Source organism: Orycteropus afer, unplaced genomic scaffold, assembly GCF_000298275.1.
Source record: "Orycteropus afer afer isolate SDZICR_OR568_19922 unplaced genomic scaffold, OryAfe1.0 scaffold00040, whole genome shotgun sequence".
NCBI lineage: Eukaryota > Metazoa > Chordata > Mammalia > Tubulidentata > Orycteropodidae > Orycteropus > Orycteropus afer.
Genome location: NW_006921627.1, coordinates 14772268 through 14792077, shown reverse-complemented (window position 1 = coordinate 14792077; position 19810 = coordinate 14772268). Strand labels below are relative to the sequence as shown.

Here is a 19810-nt window from a genome sequence, read left to right as displayed (position 1 = left end):
TCAAACCCACCAGCCACTCCTCAGAAGGAAGATAGAGCAATCTACTTCCATAGTGATACTGCCTCAGAAACCCAAGGAGGGGTTGCTATGAGTCGGGTCTGACTCCACGGCACATAACAACAACAACAACATGGAAGGGAATACTGAAGTTGGAGTGTCTTATTTCACCTAGGTAACAACCAACCAGCAAGTCTCTGTCTCATCTTAGAGTTTAGAAGTGACAAATTGTCATAGAAAGGTATAGTTGTGCATTCATTTGGTTTGAAAATAAGGTAATATTTTCCTATCCGAAATTAGTCTAATTTGACTGGCTGTTTTGATGAGAACTGGTTCTGAAAATTAGGTTATTTGGTAGACACTGTGTATAAATTCAATGAGTTAAATGTGCAGGTCCATGATTTTGATAAAAATTATAATTAAAGCATACAATAAGATAAAAGTATTCTATGATATTTTATATTAACAAAAGTATATTTAAATGGACAATATTTTCATTTTTTTCTGAGTATATTGGGTTATAAGCTGTGTCTCTGAGTATAATTTATAGTTATAAACTCTGATTTCTTTGGCAACTGACTTGGTCTCCAATATTGCTTTTGACAAAATTAAAGCAGATGTATTTGATTTATCAACTGATATGTCATTAAATTAATGTTTGATGATTATAATTTGACATTTGGCTTATACCTTAGAAGCCTAAAGAATTGAACGACAATGTTGTAACAAAACTTCCCCCATTCTCTTTCTCTCTCTTTATATGTATAAAGTTTCTTAATGCTTTCATCAGTAAGACAGAAAATAGAATAGGAGTAGTATAGAGTAGAAAAGAAAAAATAGAATCTAAACTGCTACTCACTGCTGTCGAGTCAATTGGATTCACAGTGACCCCTACTTGGGTTTTGGAGGCATTATCTCTATGGTATCTCTATTTCTATACTGTCCAATCTTCCTTCTGAGGAGTGGCTGGTGGGTTTGAACCACCAGCCTTCTGGTCAGCAGTCAAATGCCTTAGGCACTACGCCACCAAAGCTCCCAAAAATATAGAACAGATAGTTCAAATTTGTCTCCTACTAGCAATGAGCAGGAGCTCTGGTGGCATAGTGCCTAAGGCACTTGACTGCTAACCAGAAGGCTGGCAGTTCAAACCCACCAACCACTCCTTGAAAGGAAGGTTGGGCAATCTACTTCTGCAGTGATACCGCCTCGGAAACCCAAGGAGGGGTCGCTATGAGTCTGGCGGACTTGACGGCACATAACAACAACAACAATGAAAATATTCATCCAAGAATAAATAAACTGATTGGGGGGTGGGGAGCAGATGGAATACACAGTTCATGTCATTCAGAAAAGCTTTTTAACCAAAATGTTATTCCTTGTATTTAATGCTTAAGATCACAGTAACTATATTTGGTTTTGCTAAGTTATGTGCTGATAATGATCATAATGTTAACTCAACCCAGAAAAATTATATTAATACTTAGGACTTAATAGCCATGAGAACCTTTTATAAAAATTTAAATATCTTTCTTTAGTTGCAGTAAAGTATGATGCAATGATGAATAAAATACATTGAAACATAAAACACTAAGATAGAATTACCTGGGAAAGTAGAGTAGAAATACAAGATTAAGAAATAACCAAAATGAAGCTAAATATCAAACTAGTGATAAAAGAGTATATGTGCATTTCAAATGGACAATGTTGTTGTTGTTATGTGCCATCAAGTTGGACCCCACTCATAGCAACCCCTCCATGGGTTTCCAAGGTGGTATCACTACAGAAGTAGATTGTCAAACCTTCCTTCCAAGGAGCGGCTAAATGGACAATGGTGGGCATCAAATCGCTGCAATATTTACATTGCACTGCATATGTTTAGACAGTGATATTGTAGTTTTCTTTTAAAATTATCACTATTATTTGTACCAACACCAAAACAAACCCACTGCCATGGAGTCAGTTCTAACTCACAGCAACCCCCATTGGGTTGCCAAGGCTGTAAGCTTTATGGAAGTAGATCCCCTCATCTTCCTCCCATCGAATGGCTGGTGGATTTGAACCGCTGACCTTCTGGTTAGCAATCAAATGCCTTATCTACTACATCACCAGAGCTCCTTTACTATTTATAAGACACATTTTTTTGGTGGTCTTTCTCATGAGGATATCTTTTAGATGTCAAGTTAAGTACATGAGCATTTACATGTTTATTTAAATTGTTTAAGGGAACCCAAGAAGAAAATTTAAAGACCACAAGAATGTAAGAGTCTCAGCTGACAGTACTGAAAAGTATTGTTTTTGCTCTATACTGTCAAAATTTTTTAATGAACCTACTAATATTTTTAAAAAGAAAAATATAGATTTTTAACATTTCAGATTTATTCTTATATTCCAGAAGCATCAAACTATGAGGGTGATTTCTGCTTTAGCCAAATGTGAATTTTAGACTTAGTGCTTTGGCATTTGGCCAAAATACAGATTTGGTGCTTATACAAAAGACATAATCGTGCACATTGTTGTTGTTGTTGTTAGATGCCATCGAGTTGGCTCTGACCCCACGCAGAACAGAATAAAACACTGCCCTGTCCTGCACAATCCTCACAATCCTTGCTACGCTTGAGCCCATTATCACAGCAACTGTGTCAACCCATCTCCTTGAGGGTCTTCGCCTTTTTCACTGGCCCTTTACCAACTACGATACCCTTCTCCAAGGACTGGTCCCTTCTGCCATGACAAAGTACAAGACAAAGTCTGGCCATTCTCACTTTCAAGGAGCATTCTGGCTGCACTTCTTCCGAGACAGATTTCATCCTTCTGTCAGCCCATGGTAATTTCAATATTCTTCACCAACACAATTCATATGTATCAATTTTTCTTTGGTCTTCCTTATTCATTGTCCAGCTTTCACATGCTTATGAAGCAATTGAAAATACCATGTCTTGGGTTAGGCACACCTTAGTCTTTAAAGAGACATCTTTGCTTTTCAGCACTTTAAAGAGGTCTTTTGCAGCAGATTTGGTCAGTGCAATAATACGACATCTGATTTCATGACTATTGCTTTCATGAGAGTTGATTGTGGATCCAAGTAAAATGAAATCCCTGAGAACTTCAATCTTTTCTCCATTTATTGTGATGTTGCTTACTTGTCCAGTTGTGAAGATTTTTTTTTTGAGCTGTAATCCATACTGAAGGCTATTTGTATATTCTTTGATCTTCATCAGAAAGTACTTCAAGTCCTCTTTACTTTCAGCAGGTAAAGGTTGTGTCATCTGTATATCTCAAGTTGTTAAAGAGTTTTCTCAAATTGATTCCCCGTTTTTCTTAATATAGTCCAGCTTCTTGGATTATTTGCTCAGTATACAGATCAAATAACCATGGTGAAAGGACAGATACAACCCAGATGCACCAGTTTCCTGATTTTAAACCAGGCAATATCCCTTTGTTCTGTTGGGACAATTGCTTCTTGGTGTGTGTACACATTCCTCATGAGCAAAATTAAATGTTCTGGAATTTCTGTTCTTCGCAATGTAACCCATAATTTGTTATGATCCACGCAGTCAAGTGCTTTTGCATAGTCAATAAGACATAGGTAAACATCTTTCTGGTATTCCTTGCTTTCACTCAAGATCCATCTGGCATCAGCAATGATATCCCTCATTCCACACACTTTTCTGAATCCAACTTGAACTTCTGGCAGTTCTCTGTCAATGTACTGCTGCAGCCATCTTTGAATTATCTTCATTAAAATTTTACTTGCATGTAAAATTAATGATATTATTAGATGATTTCCACCTTCTGTGTGATCATCCTTCTTTGGAATGGGCATAAATATCAATCTCTTCCAGTCAGTTGGCCAGAGAGTTGTTTTTTCAAATTTCTTGGCATAGATGAATGAATACCTCCAGTGCTGCATCTCTTTGTTATCTCAATTGGTATTCCATCAATTCCTGGAGCCTTGTTTTTCACCAATACCTTCAGTGCACTTTGAACTTCTTCCTTCGATACCATCGGTTCTTAATCATATACCACCTCCTGAAATGGTTGTACATCAACAAATTCTTTTTGGTACAGTGACTGTGTACTACTTCCATTTTCTTTTCTTTTCTTTTTTTAATTTTTATTGTGACTTGGGTGCTTCCAATTTTTCTTTTGATGCTTCCTGAATCCTTCAATATTTTGCCCATAGAATCCTTTAATATTGCAACTCAAATCTTAATTTTTTTCTTCAGTTCTTTCAGCTTGAGAAATGCCGAGCATGTCTTTTCCTTCTGGTTTTCTAATTCTAGGTCTTTGCAAATTTATTGTAGTACTTTACTTTGTCTTCTTAAGCCATCCTTTGAAATTTTTTCTTCAGCTCTTTTATTTCATCATTTCTTCTATTCATTTTAGCTACCCTCTGTTCAAGAGCAAGTTTCAGAGTCTCCTCTGACATGCATTTTGGTCTTTTCTTCCTTTGCTGTCTTTTTAATGACCTTTTGCTTTCTTCATGGATGATGTTCTTATTGTTAGTCAATTTATCCCATATTAGCTAGTGGAGAAATGGGGGTATTTACTACAGCGTAGACCCAGAGTATTGGATGGGGAGAACTGAGAACATAGGGGGAAGTGGAGAGAGTATATAGATTCTTGTGAAAGGAGTCAAATAAATAAATAATAGATAGCAACTGTCAATGCTGTTTATGTACAACCAAACACCTCACAGGATTTTTCTTCTTTTGGAGAGTTAGGGTCCTGGCTTCATGGGACATCTAAGTTAATCGGTCTAATACTGCTTTTCAGTGGTTCTATTTTATCTCCCAGTCTGTTGTATAATGCTTGGAGTCTTAAGAAGTTGCAAATGACCATCTAAGCTGCAACAATAGGTCTCTATTCACCTGGATTAGCAGAGAAAGGAGGTTCAATTCCCAACCCGAATTGAAGGAGAAAATTGAATGAGTGTCTGGTTGCCTCCACGAACAGCAGCCTCCTGTGCCATGAGACCAGAAGAATTGGATGGTGCCTGGCTACCATTAATGAATATTTTGACCTAAGATTTATAGAAGAATCCTTATCAAAAGGGAGAAAAAAGCAGAACTGAATTTTATGTTCTCAGTGGAATCTTGACCTTCTAAGAGCCACTGAGTCTGGATGAACCCCTAAAACTATTGCTCTGTGATAACCTTTAAACATTAAGCATTAAACCAAAGCTATCCCCTGAAGTCTACCTTGAACCAAATGGTACTTTAGCTTAATTTATACATATGCTCACCCTAAACATGTTGTTATTGTTGTTATGTGCTGTCGAGCTGAGGCAGTATCACTACGGAAGTAGATTGACCAACCTTCCTTCCGAGGAGTACCTGGTGGGTTTGAACCACCAGCCTTCTGGTTAACAGTCAAGTGTCTTAGGCACTATGCTACCAGAGCTCCCCCGCTAAACATAAACATAGTGCTCTTTTAAAGAACTATCTATATGGGATCAAATTGACAACAGCATCTCTAAAGATTAGATGACAAGTTTTGGTGGCAGTGAGTTTATGTGAATAATGGCAGAATAATTTGAAAAAGGATAGGGAGAAAGGTCACACAACTTGAAGAATGTAAATGTCACTAAACTATACATGTAAAATTTATTAAAATGGCGTGTCTTTTTCTGTGTATATTTTCACCAAAAAAAAAAAGAATAAAAGAAACAGAAAAGTTTACTTTAATCAGCAAGCATTTGTCAACTATCATAGGTGACCCTGCTGGTATTTGAAATACTGGTAATATAACTTCCAGTGTCACAGCAACATGCAAGCCACCAGGATACCACAAAGTGACAAGTGGGGAAGCACAAAATTACAGTTTATCTCATTTGACTTGGCATTTTATCACTTACAGTTTATTATCCTCATTGGAATTTTAATATCTTACATATCTGTAATAATTCACTATGGTTGTCAAGTACATTATCTTCATTTCTTAGTCATTTTTTTAAGATTATTTTAAAAAATATATGCCTTATCTTGATTCACAGGTAATCCAGTAAAACAATCTCATTCACAGAAGTGCCAGTTTCTATTCATATCTTATTTTATAGTTTAAACACATTTTCTATTCAAAACATAAAAATAAATTCTAGCCTTCCAATCTGCCTTGGAAAAAAAATAAGATGATGAATCACTATTGATAAAATATTTTTATATTGATGAAGGTAAAACTAAATAAGAATGTTCATTATGTAGCATTCATCTACTTCCAAACCAAACCAAACTCACTGCTATCTAGTCAATTACAACTCATAGTGACCCCCATTGTGTTTCTGAGACTGTAAATCTTTACAGAAGTAGATCATCCCTTCTTCCTTCCACTGAGTGGCTGGTGGGTTTGAACCATTGACCTTCTGGTTAGCAGCCAAGTGCCTTATCCACTATGCCACTATGGCACTCTGTTCATCTACTTAGAGAACAAAAATAAATTACCATGGTGTTCTGGATGTGAATGATCTAAGAAACAGTAAGCATATCCTAATTGGGTTGTTATAGTCAAATGAGCTAGCATTTTCTTTTTAACAAACAGATAAAAATATGGTTGCAAACAAAAATTTAGTTTTAATATAATGGGGAAATTGCCTTTGAACTTATTTTGTTTTAAATTCTGTGATAAATTTCATAAGCTTGCTTCATTAAAGGGCCATTGAGGATGAAGCCTGGTGAGTATATGTGATGGTTCTGGGACTACCAAGGAGAGATCTGGGAATATTTCCTTTACATTCATAGCCCTTTAAAAAAAATAAATAAAGTCAAAATACTGATTGACTTCACCAAACCATATAATTTACTTTATTTTTACTTAAAAACATTTAAAATTCTGATTAATAACCCTAGCCAACCCTAGTACCCTCAAAGTACTATTCTTCAATCCTTTGGACAATTTGCTAAAGTAGATGAAAAAATTCTAATGGTCATGGAAATGATCTAGAATTGATTTTTTAATACTGGAAGTAGTTAATATGTTACAAAAATAAATGACTAGCAGTTTACTTTCACTGTCCATTAGGTAAAATAAAAACCAGTGAATCTGGAACAAGAACAGAGTTCAAGGAATAAAGGGCACAGATTCCCATTCTTCCCTATTCCTCTCCGCACCATGAGGGGAAATCAACTGCCCGGGCCAGTCTTGATTCTGCTTTTCCTGCTCCTTCCCAGATATGCTGCAGATACTGCAAAACCGTAAGCAACATTTGCAAAAAGTTGTATAGCCCGTCGTCATCTTTCCCATTGTATTATTCATTTCTTGACTTGCCTTTTTACTTACTGTCTGATTTCTTATGAAATTATCTGTCATCTAAAGGGCTTAGAATAGTCAGTAAATTGCTAATGCTCGTGTTAAACAAAACCAAAAACAGCTGCTATGGAGTCGACACTGACTCGTGGTGACTCCATGTGTGTCAGAGTAGAACTGTGCTCCACTGGGTTTTCAATGACTGATTTTCACCAAGGAGATACCCAGGTCTTTGTTCAGTGTGCTCAGATTCTAGAAAACTCAGACATAGGGCAATAATAACTGTGAAGCATTCACCAAATAAGAATATAGAATGCCTATGTGAAAGAAGATAAATTCTCTATTGGCTCATAAAACGGGCTGCAGCGTCATTGGCCATTATAAAGTGACTTAATGCCTGTGTTTTCCTCAAAGCAGAGATGGCCAATATGAATGCATGCCCTACAGACAAGTCAAGTTTCACTCATTCCTTCAACAATCCTTGAAATGCTAGCATTTAATCTTGACATTATGTAGATTAACAAAATGCAGACCCTTCCCTCAATACCTCATGAAGGAGGGAAAGGAGAGAGACAGTGAAGAGGGAATGTGAAACAACCCCAAAACAAAAAGAGGCATTGCAGGATTCTACGAGGATATCTACAAAAGAGAAACTAACTCTTCTTGGGACCTGATGTAAAGAAAGGCTCACCATGAAAGTCTACACACAGAAAGTTGGTTTTGAGATAAGTTTTAAGAAAGAAATACAAGCTTTCTAGAAAGACAAAGACACTTCACAAAGAGAGAAAGACATATGTGAAAATGCATCTCAACATGCCGCATAGCTGGGTGATTGTGAGTTAAGGGCAGGAGCCTTGATGGCACAGTTGTTAAAGCACCTGGCTTCTAACTGAAAGGTTGGAGGTTTGAACCCACCAGCCACTCTGTGAGAGAATGATGTGGCAGTCTGCTTCCGTAAAGATTTATAGTCTTGGAAAGCCTGTGCGTCAGTTCTACTCTGTATATAGGGTCACCGTGAGTTGAAATCAACTCCATGCCAATGGATTAAGTTAAGGGCAAACAGTGACAGAAGAAAGCAAAAAAAAAAAAAAAAAATCCATTCTGTCAAGTCATTTTTGAATCATGCAACTTCATGTGCTACAGACTAGGGTTTTCATTGGTGTAATTTTTACAGAAGTAGATCTGCAGGTCATTTTCCTGTGGCATTGCTAAGTAGATTTAAACAGCCAACCCTTAGGTTAGTAATTGAGCACCAACTGTTTGTGCCACCCAGGAACACAGGGGAGTGATATTTTATTCCAGGCTTATATGGCAAAATGTCTGGTGATTAGCCTAGCTTCCCTTGGCTTTACTCCCATCACCAGAGAGTAAAAGAAAAAGTTAAGGTTGCTTCTGAAACAGTAGTGAAAAGCAGTTGAACTTCTCTCCCATGTATTAAATATTATCACTCCAATGTTTCTTAGATCAAATAAATTCATTATATGTATCATTCGTGTGGAAACCAAAACCACATACACACAGATTCTTTCTGCTTTCGATGATTAATTAATTCATATTTTGTTGCTGCTACCCAGAATTTGAAAACCATTTCTATCCAAAATATATAACTCATTGAGTGAGTGCCCACAGCTATGAATAGGCTTTAGAGTCAAATCTTGACTCATAGCAACCCCTCCTTGGGTTTCCAAGGAGGTATCACTATGGAAGTAGATTGCCCAACCTTCCTTATAAGGAATGGCTGGTGGATTTGAACTGCCAGCCTTCTGGTTAACAGTCAAATGCCTTACGCACTATGCTACCAGAGCTCCTTTCTAATATTATGAAGGTGACTATTTCCACAGCATAAGAAAAGCATATTGATATTTAATTTCTTGGAATTTTCTGAGTTCTTGGAGTCTTGTGGGTTGACCTTTGAAGAATACACTCCTCTATACTGCTGAAATTTAGCTGTTTGTTAACAACTCTTTATGTTTGGTGATAATAGCAAAGATTTGTCTGGCAAACAGCCATAATAAGGTCTTTTATCACCCTCCATGGCTGATCCAGACTCCTCTTCTCCTCTGCAGGCAGTATGCGGTTCTACTCCCATCACAGCTCTACTCTGGGGTCCCTGAGAAGGCCTGTGTTTCAATGAATAATCTGAATGAGACAGTGACAGTGAATATGACTTTGGAATTTGGAATGCAAAACTGGAACCTCCTCAGGAAAGAGGTGACAGAGACTGGTGCCTTCTTCTGCAGCTCCTTCACTGTGAGTATCATTCTTTGGAACAGTGGTGGAGATTGGTAGAGAAAGGGTATATTAGTTGAGGTTTATGTTCTGACTCCATAACAAAAACTCATAATGGAGAAAAAAAGGATAATTACAAAGTGAATTTCAAATTATACTCTAAGAATGAAAGTTTTACTGAATATATTCCTATAATATTTACAAACGGATCTAGTGAATGATGAAGGATTGCAGTAGCTATAAGAAAGGTTTTTTTTTTCATATGTATCTTAAATAATGCCCATGCCATTATTCCCATTTTACAGATTAAAAACACTTTTCTAAGACCTCACGGATGCTTGAGAGTTGATGCATTATTGTCCCTGTAACTTCTTATTATTTAGAGTATTAAATGTTTAGTTAATCATACTGACTACTACCAATAATGACATATACTTGTGAAAGCTTCCAGAAGAATGAACAAATCTGTCTTGGAAGAAGTACTGCCAGAATGTTCCTTAAAAGCCAGGACGGCTAGACTCCCCTCACTTACTTTGGACATATTATCAGGAGGGACCAGTCCCTGGAGAAGGACAACATGTTTGGTAAAGTAGAGGGTCAGCAAAAAAGAGGAAGACCATCAATGACATGGATTGACACACTAGCTGTAACAATGGACTCACAGAGAGCAATTGTTAGGATGGTGCAGAACTAGGCAGTGTTCCATTTTGTTGTACTGACTCAGAACCAACTCAACAGCACTTAACAACCACGACCACATGAGGTTGACCAATGGAAAATAAAATTTAACACTAATTATAATAGTACTGGTAGCATAGTGCCTAAGGCACTTGACTGCTAACCAGAAGGCTGGCGGTTCAAACCCATCAGCCACTCCTCCAAAGGAAGATGGGGCAATCTACTTCTGTAGTGATACTGCCTCGGAAACCCAAGGAGGGGTCACTATGAGTCGGGTCTGACTCAACGGCACATAACAACAACAACAACAACAATATCCTTGCTGTAAAAATGCAGGCATGATTATTTCCTTCATTGTCATGGCTGGATTGAATGATTTGTTCATTTTATTGAAATGATATTTTTTTTCTCTTTAAATCAATCATTACTGTCATGTTATACAATCATGATCATAAATCGATCAATTTGTAAAACAAGACATAGCCTTGGCCTTCGCCTTTACTAATTCTCATGAGATTAACCAGGTTAACAGAAACAATCAAAAAGACTCAGACATTCTGAAGTGGGTCAGGGCAGATTTTTCAGCTTGTTCTGTTTTACAGATTCCAGATTTCCAATCCTCCTCGGCGTATATTACTGTGCAAGTGAAGGGCCCAACCCAACAGTTCACAAAGAAGAAGCCAGTACACATAACGAAAGTAGAGAGCCTAGTGTTTGTTCAGACAGACAAAACCATATACAAACCAGAACAAACAGGTATTAAAACCTAATAAGCAAGAGCAACTTTAAGGAGGGTGGGTCTTTTATTATTTTACTCAATAGTCACTAGGAGCTCTGGTGGCATAGTACCTAAGGCATTTGACTGCTAACCAGAAGGCTAGCTGTTCAAACCCACCAGCCACTCCTTGGAAGGAAGGTTGGGCAGCCTCGGAAACCCAAGGAGGGGTCTCTATGAGTTGGATCCAACTTGACGGCAGTGAGAACAGTCACTTAAATCCTGGAATGTTGCTCTCTGTGTTACTACCCTGGGTTCCCAATGGAGGGTCTCATGAGAAAAATCTTTGTGTTTCAGTGAGATTCCGCATCATCTCTGTGAATGTCAATTTTCACCCTTTGGATGAAATGGTGAGTCTCATAAAAGTGGATGAGGTTAGTGGAAATGGTCAAAAATTTAAGTCCTATTCTTTTGGAGAACTTGAGACCGTTATAAGAGATATTTAAATCTACCACAGATATTCCAGAGAAATAAGGGAGGTCAGGATCAAGACAATTCATCAACTGCATTCTTAAAATAAGTTAAATATTCCCTTGAAGTTGTTTTAAACATGACTCATCCCCTTAAAGATCCCAGTTATTTTTATTATATAAAAAAACAAAAAACAAACTCACTGCCCTTGACCCATCCTTGGGTTTCTGAGGCCGTATCACTACAGAAGTAGATTGCCCCATCTTCCTTCCGAGGAGTGACTGGTGAGTTTGAACTGCCAACTTTCTGGTTAGCAGTCAAATGCAAAAAGAGAAGACAAAAAGTGCATTGGCTTTTTCTCAGACAGATATTGCCTGCAAAATAAATGTACATGAACCTCTTAATCTAATTACGTTTCCTTAATCATGCATTGGGAGCTCTGGTGATGTAATGTCTAAGGCATTTGACTGCTAACCAGAAGGTTGGCGGTTCAAACCCACCAGCCACTCCTCGGAAGGAAGGTTGGGCAATCTACTTCTGTAGTGATACAGCCTCGGAAACCCAAGGAAGTGTCGCTATGAGTTGGATCCGACTCGATGACAATGAGTTTGTTTGTTTTTTTTTTTAATCATACGTTATATCACACAAGGAAAATCCTGACTTCTTGAGATATATCTCCCAAACTAAACATAGAAAGTGCTGTGAACCAAACAGGGGGGACATTTCCTTCTTTAAATAAGAAATAAGGAGATCAGTTCCTCTCATCCAGATACTTTGTCACTGCAGCTGTCACAGTTTTCTCCTGCTCAATTCTATCTCACACTTGCCATCTCTTTCTTTCGTTTTAGTTCCCAGTGGTTTATATCGAGGTAAGTAATATACTATGTATCTCAATTGGAATGAAAATTTATAAATTATGTTAATTTCCCTCTCTCCTACTCTCCCATATCCTTCACCGAAAGAAACAACTATTTGCCCTGTCTACCCTAAATACTTTGTAAAAATTGGTAAGATACAAATGAAGGAACAAAACCCCTAAGGTAACATAGTTTAGTGACTTTTCAAGCATTTCTGACCAAAATGGATAAGCATAATTTCCAAAAGATGCATTAGTGTGAAGTATTATCTGCAATATCTCTTATCTGCCTATTGCCCTATTACCCAGTCTAAAATTCCTAGGAAACTTTGCTAATAGCTTATTGATGCAATTTATTAATTAACTATTATATACACCCAAGGTCATTCTTACCTAAAAAGTAGCCCCTCCACTCAAAAGTACAAATTTCAATTGTTTATATGAGCTCATAATATTTTTACCCACAGAATCCCAAGAAGAACAGAATTTTCCAATGGCAAAGTCTCAGACTGCAAGGGGGACTCAGTCAGCTCTCTTTCCCACTCTCAGTGGAACCCGTTTTGGGTCCCTACAAGGTCATCGTGCTCAAGGAGTCCGGGAGAAAAATAGAGCACTCCTTCGAGGTGAAAGAATATGGTAAGAATTCTGCATATACAAAGAATGTGTGACATTATGGTAATTAAGATTGAATTGTTTGCACATATAGGTAGCTAGAAAAGTAAAATATATATAATAGTTAAAAATTAACAATCATTTTTATTTACCTCAATATTTGCTAAGCACTTTTCATGCATGCATTATCTCATTTAATCCTTACAACAGTCCTGGGAGGTAGATACTACAATTATCCCCATTTTACTAATGAGCAAATTAATACCAGAAAAGTTAGCAACATACTAAAATCACAGAGCTGATAAGAGCCAAGAGACAGTTTAATAAGTCCATTTGACCCTATTCAAACATAAACTGCTATTTGTGTGATGTACAGGCACTATGTATGTGTCAGTTGATCTATATTTTATAACTGAAGGTATTTTCTGAGATTATCTCTTAACTGCCTGTAGCATACACTGACACTGCTCCAATCACAGTAAACAGACACACTGAAGTCATCTTATTAGTTATCAGTTATGTGGAGTTTCTAATGTAAACTAAATCTTTTATGCTTTGTTTGAGGAATCCTATCACAAAAGCATGATTTCTCAAACTCACTAAAACCATCATGAAAAACATGAAATAAGGATTTATAATGGGGAGCTCTGGTGGCACAATGCCTAGGCATTTGGCTGCTAACCAAAAAGGTCAATGGTTCAAGCCCACCACTATTGCATGCTGCGGAAGGAAGATGGGGCAATCCACTTCCATAAAGATTTACCACCTCAGAATCAATGGGGGTCACTATGAGTTGGAATCAACTCGATGGCAGTGAGTTTTGTTTTTGTTTTTAGTTTAATAGGAATAACACCTTACACAATGGCTGGAGAAGCTGGAAAAATAAGTATTCAGCAAGGGGAGTTGACAGATCAAAGAAAAGTTATGAAGCAGTTCTGCTGAAGCATTGGTAAACCAAAACCAGATCAGCTGCCAGCTAGTTGATTCCACTCATGGAGACCCCATGTGTGTCAGATAGATCTGTGCTGCACAGACTGTTTAATGGCCAGACTTTTGCAAGATGATCTCCAGACCGTACTTCTGAAAGGCTTTTAACTTTTTGTTAGCAGCCAAAGATGTTAACCATTTGTACTGCTCAGGGACTCCAAATCATTGGTGTGGATGGATAAATTGAAGCTTCAAGGCATATGGAAAAAAAAAAAAAAAAAAGGCACCTTCAGCTGACACACTGGACCACAAAAAAGAGTTGATGGAAGAATCCATAAAAGGCTGTTATTTCTGCATAGCTTATCACCTTAAGGTCCAGAGCCAAGTGCCTGGTGGTGGACACAGAATCTCTATTAGTCAGAAAGGTTGGCAGTTGGGGAGAAAAGCTGGACACAGACAGGGAAAGAGTAAGGATAAACTGGAACCTCTTGGTTCCTCTATATCTGTTACCTTATCTCTGATGATCTTAAGACATAAATGGTACTGATTCTTTTTGCATCAGTTCACAGAGATTCTGGAAAATGTAGAATGACCTAGACTAGGTTGCATAACACAAACTGCCATGGTAATGATTGGCATCTGCTTTGTCAATAGTAGACTTGATGCATTATTGCAGTTGAAATCATGCTATGTGATTACATAAGATCCTGTAATAGAATCATTACTAATACTTACAAGATCTCCTACACAATTTCATCTCTTGTTCTCTTCTATTAACAACAGTTTTGCCCCAATTTGAGGTCCAAGTGAAAATGCCTAAGACAATTGGATTTCTAGATGAAGAATTTCCAGTATCTGTCTGTGGCCTGTGAGTTACCTTTTTTCATCTCACTTCTATTTGCTTACTTTATTTCAGTAGATTTATTGCAAGTAACAGTCACTGAACTTTATTTTATTTAAAGTATTTTTATTAAAGAAGGAATAACTCTCGCTCCAGCTTGCCTGAGCCTACACTACAAAGTAGTAGCATATAACACTTTTTTTCCCCCCAGTGGCTGTGAAGTTGACTCTGACTCATAGCCAACACGTGTGGACCTGTGCTTCAAAGGGCTTTGTTTTGTTTTTCTTATTACTTTTTACAGCACAGATTCATTTTACATTCAACAGTTCATACACATTTTGTTTTGTGACACTGATAACATTCTGTACATTGTAACAGCTCTCCTCCCACTTCCCTGTAGTTACTCTTTCCTGTGTCCTCCTTGCCTGTGCATACTTTTCTCCCTATGTGAATGCTGCCCTTCCGTTCTCTCATGGTTGATTGTTCTAAGGAGTGCATCTCCCTGGTGTAGTTGTTCAGCTCATGGGCCTGTCTATTGTTCAACTAAGAGTTAAGCCACAGAAAGAAGTGAGTTCAATTCTAAGCCCAAAGGGTTACTCAGGGCCATGGCCTCAGGGGTTCTGCCAGTACTATCCAATCACTAAATCTTGTCTTTTCTATTTCTTTTTCCCCACATTTTTTTTTTCTCCCTGTGTTTCCAGGATCTCCAATTTTGATCCCTTTCTGAATGGTTGCCATTGGTAGCCGGATACCATCTAGTTCCTCTGTTCTCAGAGTCATATAGGCTGAGTTTCTCACAGTCCATTAGTCTTTTGAACTAACTGTTTCTATGTCTTTGACTTTCTTCACTCTCTTTGCTCTGGACAAGGATAGACCAATAGTTTCATCTTGGATGGATGTTCCCAAACTTTTAAGACCCCAGTCACTATTCATTGAAGTAAGATGTAGAACAATATTTTTGTATACTATGTTATGCCTATTGAGCTTGATGTCCCCCATAATATTGTCTCCAATCTGTAGGCCTAGTGACCCACTTCCTCAAGATGCTTAGTTGTAGCTAAGAAGTTATCCTAACTTTGCCCCTGTTAACTTTAAACTGCATATGGACATTTTTATAGCACATAAAAATACACATATAGGAATATCACCTGTCAAAATTATGTGCAGTCACAAGTATATTCCCATTCACCTTTTCATACCTGATCTTCTTGCCTACCTACATATTCTCCTGTAAATTAGTGTTTGCTATTACTGATAATGCAGTACTATGCATGCAATAGTATTTAGCTTTATTGTGTGTAACGCTTGTGCACCTCTCCATGTCTTCCTTTTCCTTCATGATATTGTGCTAATTGTTGTTGTTGTTGTTGTTATGTGCCGTCGAGTCAGCCCCGACTCATAGCGACCCCTCCTTGGGTTTCCAAGGCAGTATCTCTACGGAAGTAGGATTGCCCAACCTTCCTTCCGAGGAGTGGCTGGTGGGTTTGAACCACCAGCCGTCTGGTTAGCAGGCAAGTGTCTTAGCCACTATGCTACCAGAGCTCCCACTGTGCTAATTACACCCTTTAATTATATTGCTTTTCCCTTCACCCATATCAACATCCACCTGTTAACTTTGCATCTATTTTTCCTCCCTTTCCCTCCCATTCCTGGTAACCAATAAAGAAAATTTCCTTCCCTTTGTAAAGCTTTCCTTGACTTTTTATAACGGACTCATAAAATATTTGTCCTTCTGTGGTTGACTTATTTCACTCAGCTTAATGTCCTTCAAGTTCATCCATGTTGAGGTGAATTACTGATTCTTCATTATTCTTTAATGTTGCATAGTATTCTATTGTGTACATGTACCATAATTTGGTTATCAATTCAACTACTGAAGGTCACTTGGGTTGTTTCCATCTCTTTGCTACTGCAAATAGTGCTGCAATGAACATGGGTGTGCATCTATCTATTTGTGTGCCAGATATCACCTCTTTAGGACATATTGCTATCAGTGGGCTTGCTGGGTTAAATGGTATTTCTAGTTCTAACTTTTCAAGGAAGCACCATACTGTTTTCCACAGTGGTTGTACCATTTTACAGTCCCACCAGCAGTGTATAGAGTTCCAATCTCTCCACACCCTCACCAGGATTTGTTGTTTTCTGTCTTGTTGAGCTTTGCTATTATTCCTGGGGTGAGATGATATCTCATTGTTTTGATTTGCATTTCTCTGATGGCTAATGATCATGAACATTTCTTCATGTGTCTGTTGGCTGCCTGAGTATCTCCTCTGCTGAAATACTCTGCCCATTTTTGAACTGGATTTTTTGTCTTTTTGATGTTGAGGTATTGAAGTTTCCTATAAATTTTAGAGATAAGTCCTTTGTTAGATAAGATGTTGCCAGATATTTTTTCCCAATCTATAGGTATTCCTTTTACTGTGTTGGAGAAGTCTTTTGACACACATAAGAATTTAATTTATATGAAGGTCCTAGTCATCTAGTTTCTCTTCTGCTATTTGTGCATTTTGGGCTATGCTTCATGGTCTATTTATGCCATAAATTAGGGCCCCTAGGTTTGCCCCTATTTTATCTTTGATGAATTCATAGGGGTTTTAATAGCTAGTTTTTCTGAAGTAGAATGCTAGACCTTTCTTCAGAAGTGCCTCTGGGTAGATTTGAACTTCCAACTTCTCAGCAGTCAAGCACTTAACTGGTTGCACCACCCAGGAACTCTGACTCTTCTACTACTGGTGAAAAATCATTTTTGAATGCTGTCAGACAATATTATAAGCTACTTGAACTTATTAATATATTTTATTCTTACACTAACCCTGATGTATGAGGATAATTACAGCCTCATTTTGCAAATAAAAAACTATAAAGGTTTTTTTTTTTTTTTTTTTTGAATGCTCAAGTTCCTATAGATAGTAAATGGAAGAACTGGAATTTAACAGTCAGGCTCCATACCCGGAACCCTTCACCACATTTCTATATTGTCTCCAAAATTTAAAAGAAAAAAGTCTAATCTTATGAAACATATTTATATAACCCAGACACTGTGTTAGGTGCTCTCCATAGATTCTTCTCATTCATAACACTATTACTGTCTGATTTATGAAAAGGAAGACTAAACTGAGGCCATCTAACTCTGGAGGTTGTGACCATAACTGCTGTGCTGTACTGCATCCTACTCTCTCCATTTTCTTTATTACTCTCAATTTTTTAAACTATGGAGAAGGAAGAAAAATAATTGGGGACAAGCTAGGCTACACTCTACCTTAGACATTGCATATACATGGCTGTTGTCATTAGCTCTCAATGAGTAAGCTTCCAACCCATGGCAATCTCATGTACAACAGTATTGAACCATCAAGATTCATATGGTTTTCATTGGCTGATTTTTTGGGAAGTAGATCTCCAGGTTTTTCTTCCTAGTCTATCTATCATAGTCTAGAAGCTCCACTGAAACCTGTTCGGTATCATAGCAACATGCCAACCTCTGCTGACAGATGATGGTAGCTGTGCATAAGACTGGGTATCAAACCCTGGTCTCCTGAACAAAAGGTGAGAATTCTACCACTGGATCCCCACTGCTCTCATATATACACGGTAGAATTGAAAAATAAGTATCACAGTGATTTCTGTCCCGATTACCTTTAAGTGTGTAATAGAGTACCTCCACACCCACAGAGAAGAGAAACGTCTGCCTTGCTTTTTCAGACAGCATGAAAAGCATGTTTTCATCCTCTCATCAGCCTTGATGTTTTACATTTTTCACCAGAGGAAAAGCCTTTTGATCCAGATTTGAAGAGTCAACAAAGTGATTTAAATTTACAAGATCTATTTCTTATCAGGACTTATAGGGATATGGGGTGGGGGAAATCTATTAAAACAGGAAGCTTGAGGATCTGAGGAAAACTTCATCTACTTCATGATTTGGACTAAGGCAATAGGTCTCAAAATGGAATGGGCATAAGAATCTACAGGAGTACTTAGTGAAAATGTACATTCCCTGGTCGCCTCTCCAGAGATTCTAAACTTAAAACTGAGGAAAATCTCAGGAAGCCATTTCTCAGCATATGCCCAGGTAATTTTAGTGTAGGTGATCCATTAAAAAAAAATAAGAACCAGTAGACTAAGTTCAACTTTGCGTCATATGCATCTATCATGTTTGGCAAATCAAACTGACTTATTATGATATTATGCATATATAGTATTTTTGTTTATAGCTACTGGTTCTGTTTAACATCTAATAATTTCTCTTCCAACACATATGAGTTAGGGAGGACCTAGAAATACATTCTCTATGTATCCCTTGTTTTGGTTATTTTGTGTACCTCTAACAAAAACACCATAGGTGGATGGCTTGGCTTGAACAAACAGGAATTTATTCTCTTACAGTTTTGGAGGCTTTAAGTCAGAGTTCAAAGTGCCAGGCGCTACGGTCTTGGTGAAAGCTCCTTGACCTTGGGCCTCAGCTCTACCTCTTGCTCCTGGCCCAGCTGGAGGCTTTCTTCACTCAGGCAGCTGCTGGCTGCTGAAGCTGACAAACCCAAAGTCGACAAGTAAAAAGACACAGTCTCAATAATACCAAACCACATGGCAGGCAGCTAATTCAAGTCCCAAAGAACTCCCAAGATTGGCAGGGCAGGCTACTGAATAACAACTCAGCTTATAGGCAGGATTCAAGCATGCCATAAGTTACAGACCTTCCTCAAAGTTGCTTCCTATATACTGGAAGCAGACCACATCCCTACTCAGCTGCTCACACTAGATTCCACCATGGAGTTGATTACCAATCTCACCATGGGGAATAAGTATATCCAGCTGCACAGACACTCAAAACTAGGCCCAGCCAAGTTGACATATAACCTTAACTACTACATCCCTCAATAGACTTGTAATTAATAGAAAAGCAAAGATTGGTAATGAGTAACTCAATAATTAATGAATAAACTTCATGTAATGTTTCTTTAGATGAATCAGATAGATATATGAATGGATCAAATAAGGTAAAGAAATATCTGTGCTATTTATGCTAAATATCTGTTTTTTGTATAACCACTCTGTTATTATAGATACACATATGGAAAGCCTGTCCCTGGTCTGGTGACAATTAATGTATGCAGAAAACTTTTACGATACTCTTCCGCCTGTCATACGAAATATCCACAAAATATCTGTGAGAAATTCAGCCAACAGGTGAGTGGAAACCACTCTCTCCAGGGCGCTAATATCAGATCTTGTATTCTCTTGGATT

General features: G+C 37.8%; 1 protein-coding gene across 1 annotated transcript in view; it reads left to right on the top strand.

The window, feature by feature from the left end:
• The first annotated feature begins 7104 nt into the window (after positions 1 to 7104).
• The window catches only part of LOC103193915 (pregnancy zone protein-like), an 80228-nt gene continuing 67522 nt past the window's right edge, over positions 7105 to 19810 (top strand). The window contains exons 1-8 of the mRNA XM_007937218.1: positions 7105 to 7187; positions 9306 to 9489; positions 10749 to 10902; positions 11219 to 11271; positions 12181 to 12201; positions 12656 to 12824; positions 14511 to 14595; positions 19629 to 19752. Coding sequence (XP_007935409.1) covers positions 7105 to 7187; positions 9306 to 9489; positions 10749 to 10902; positions 11219 to 11271; positions 12181 to 12201; positions 12656 to 12824; positions 14511 to 14595; positions 19629 to 19752 — 873 coding nt within the window. The remainder of the gene's footprint in view (positions 7188 to 9305; positions 9490 to 10748; positions 10903 to 11218; positions 11272 to 12180; positions 12202 to 12655; positions 12825 to 14510; positions 14596 to 19628; positions 19753 to 19810) is intronic.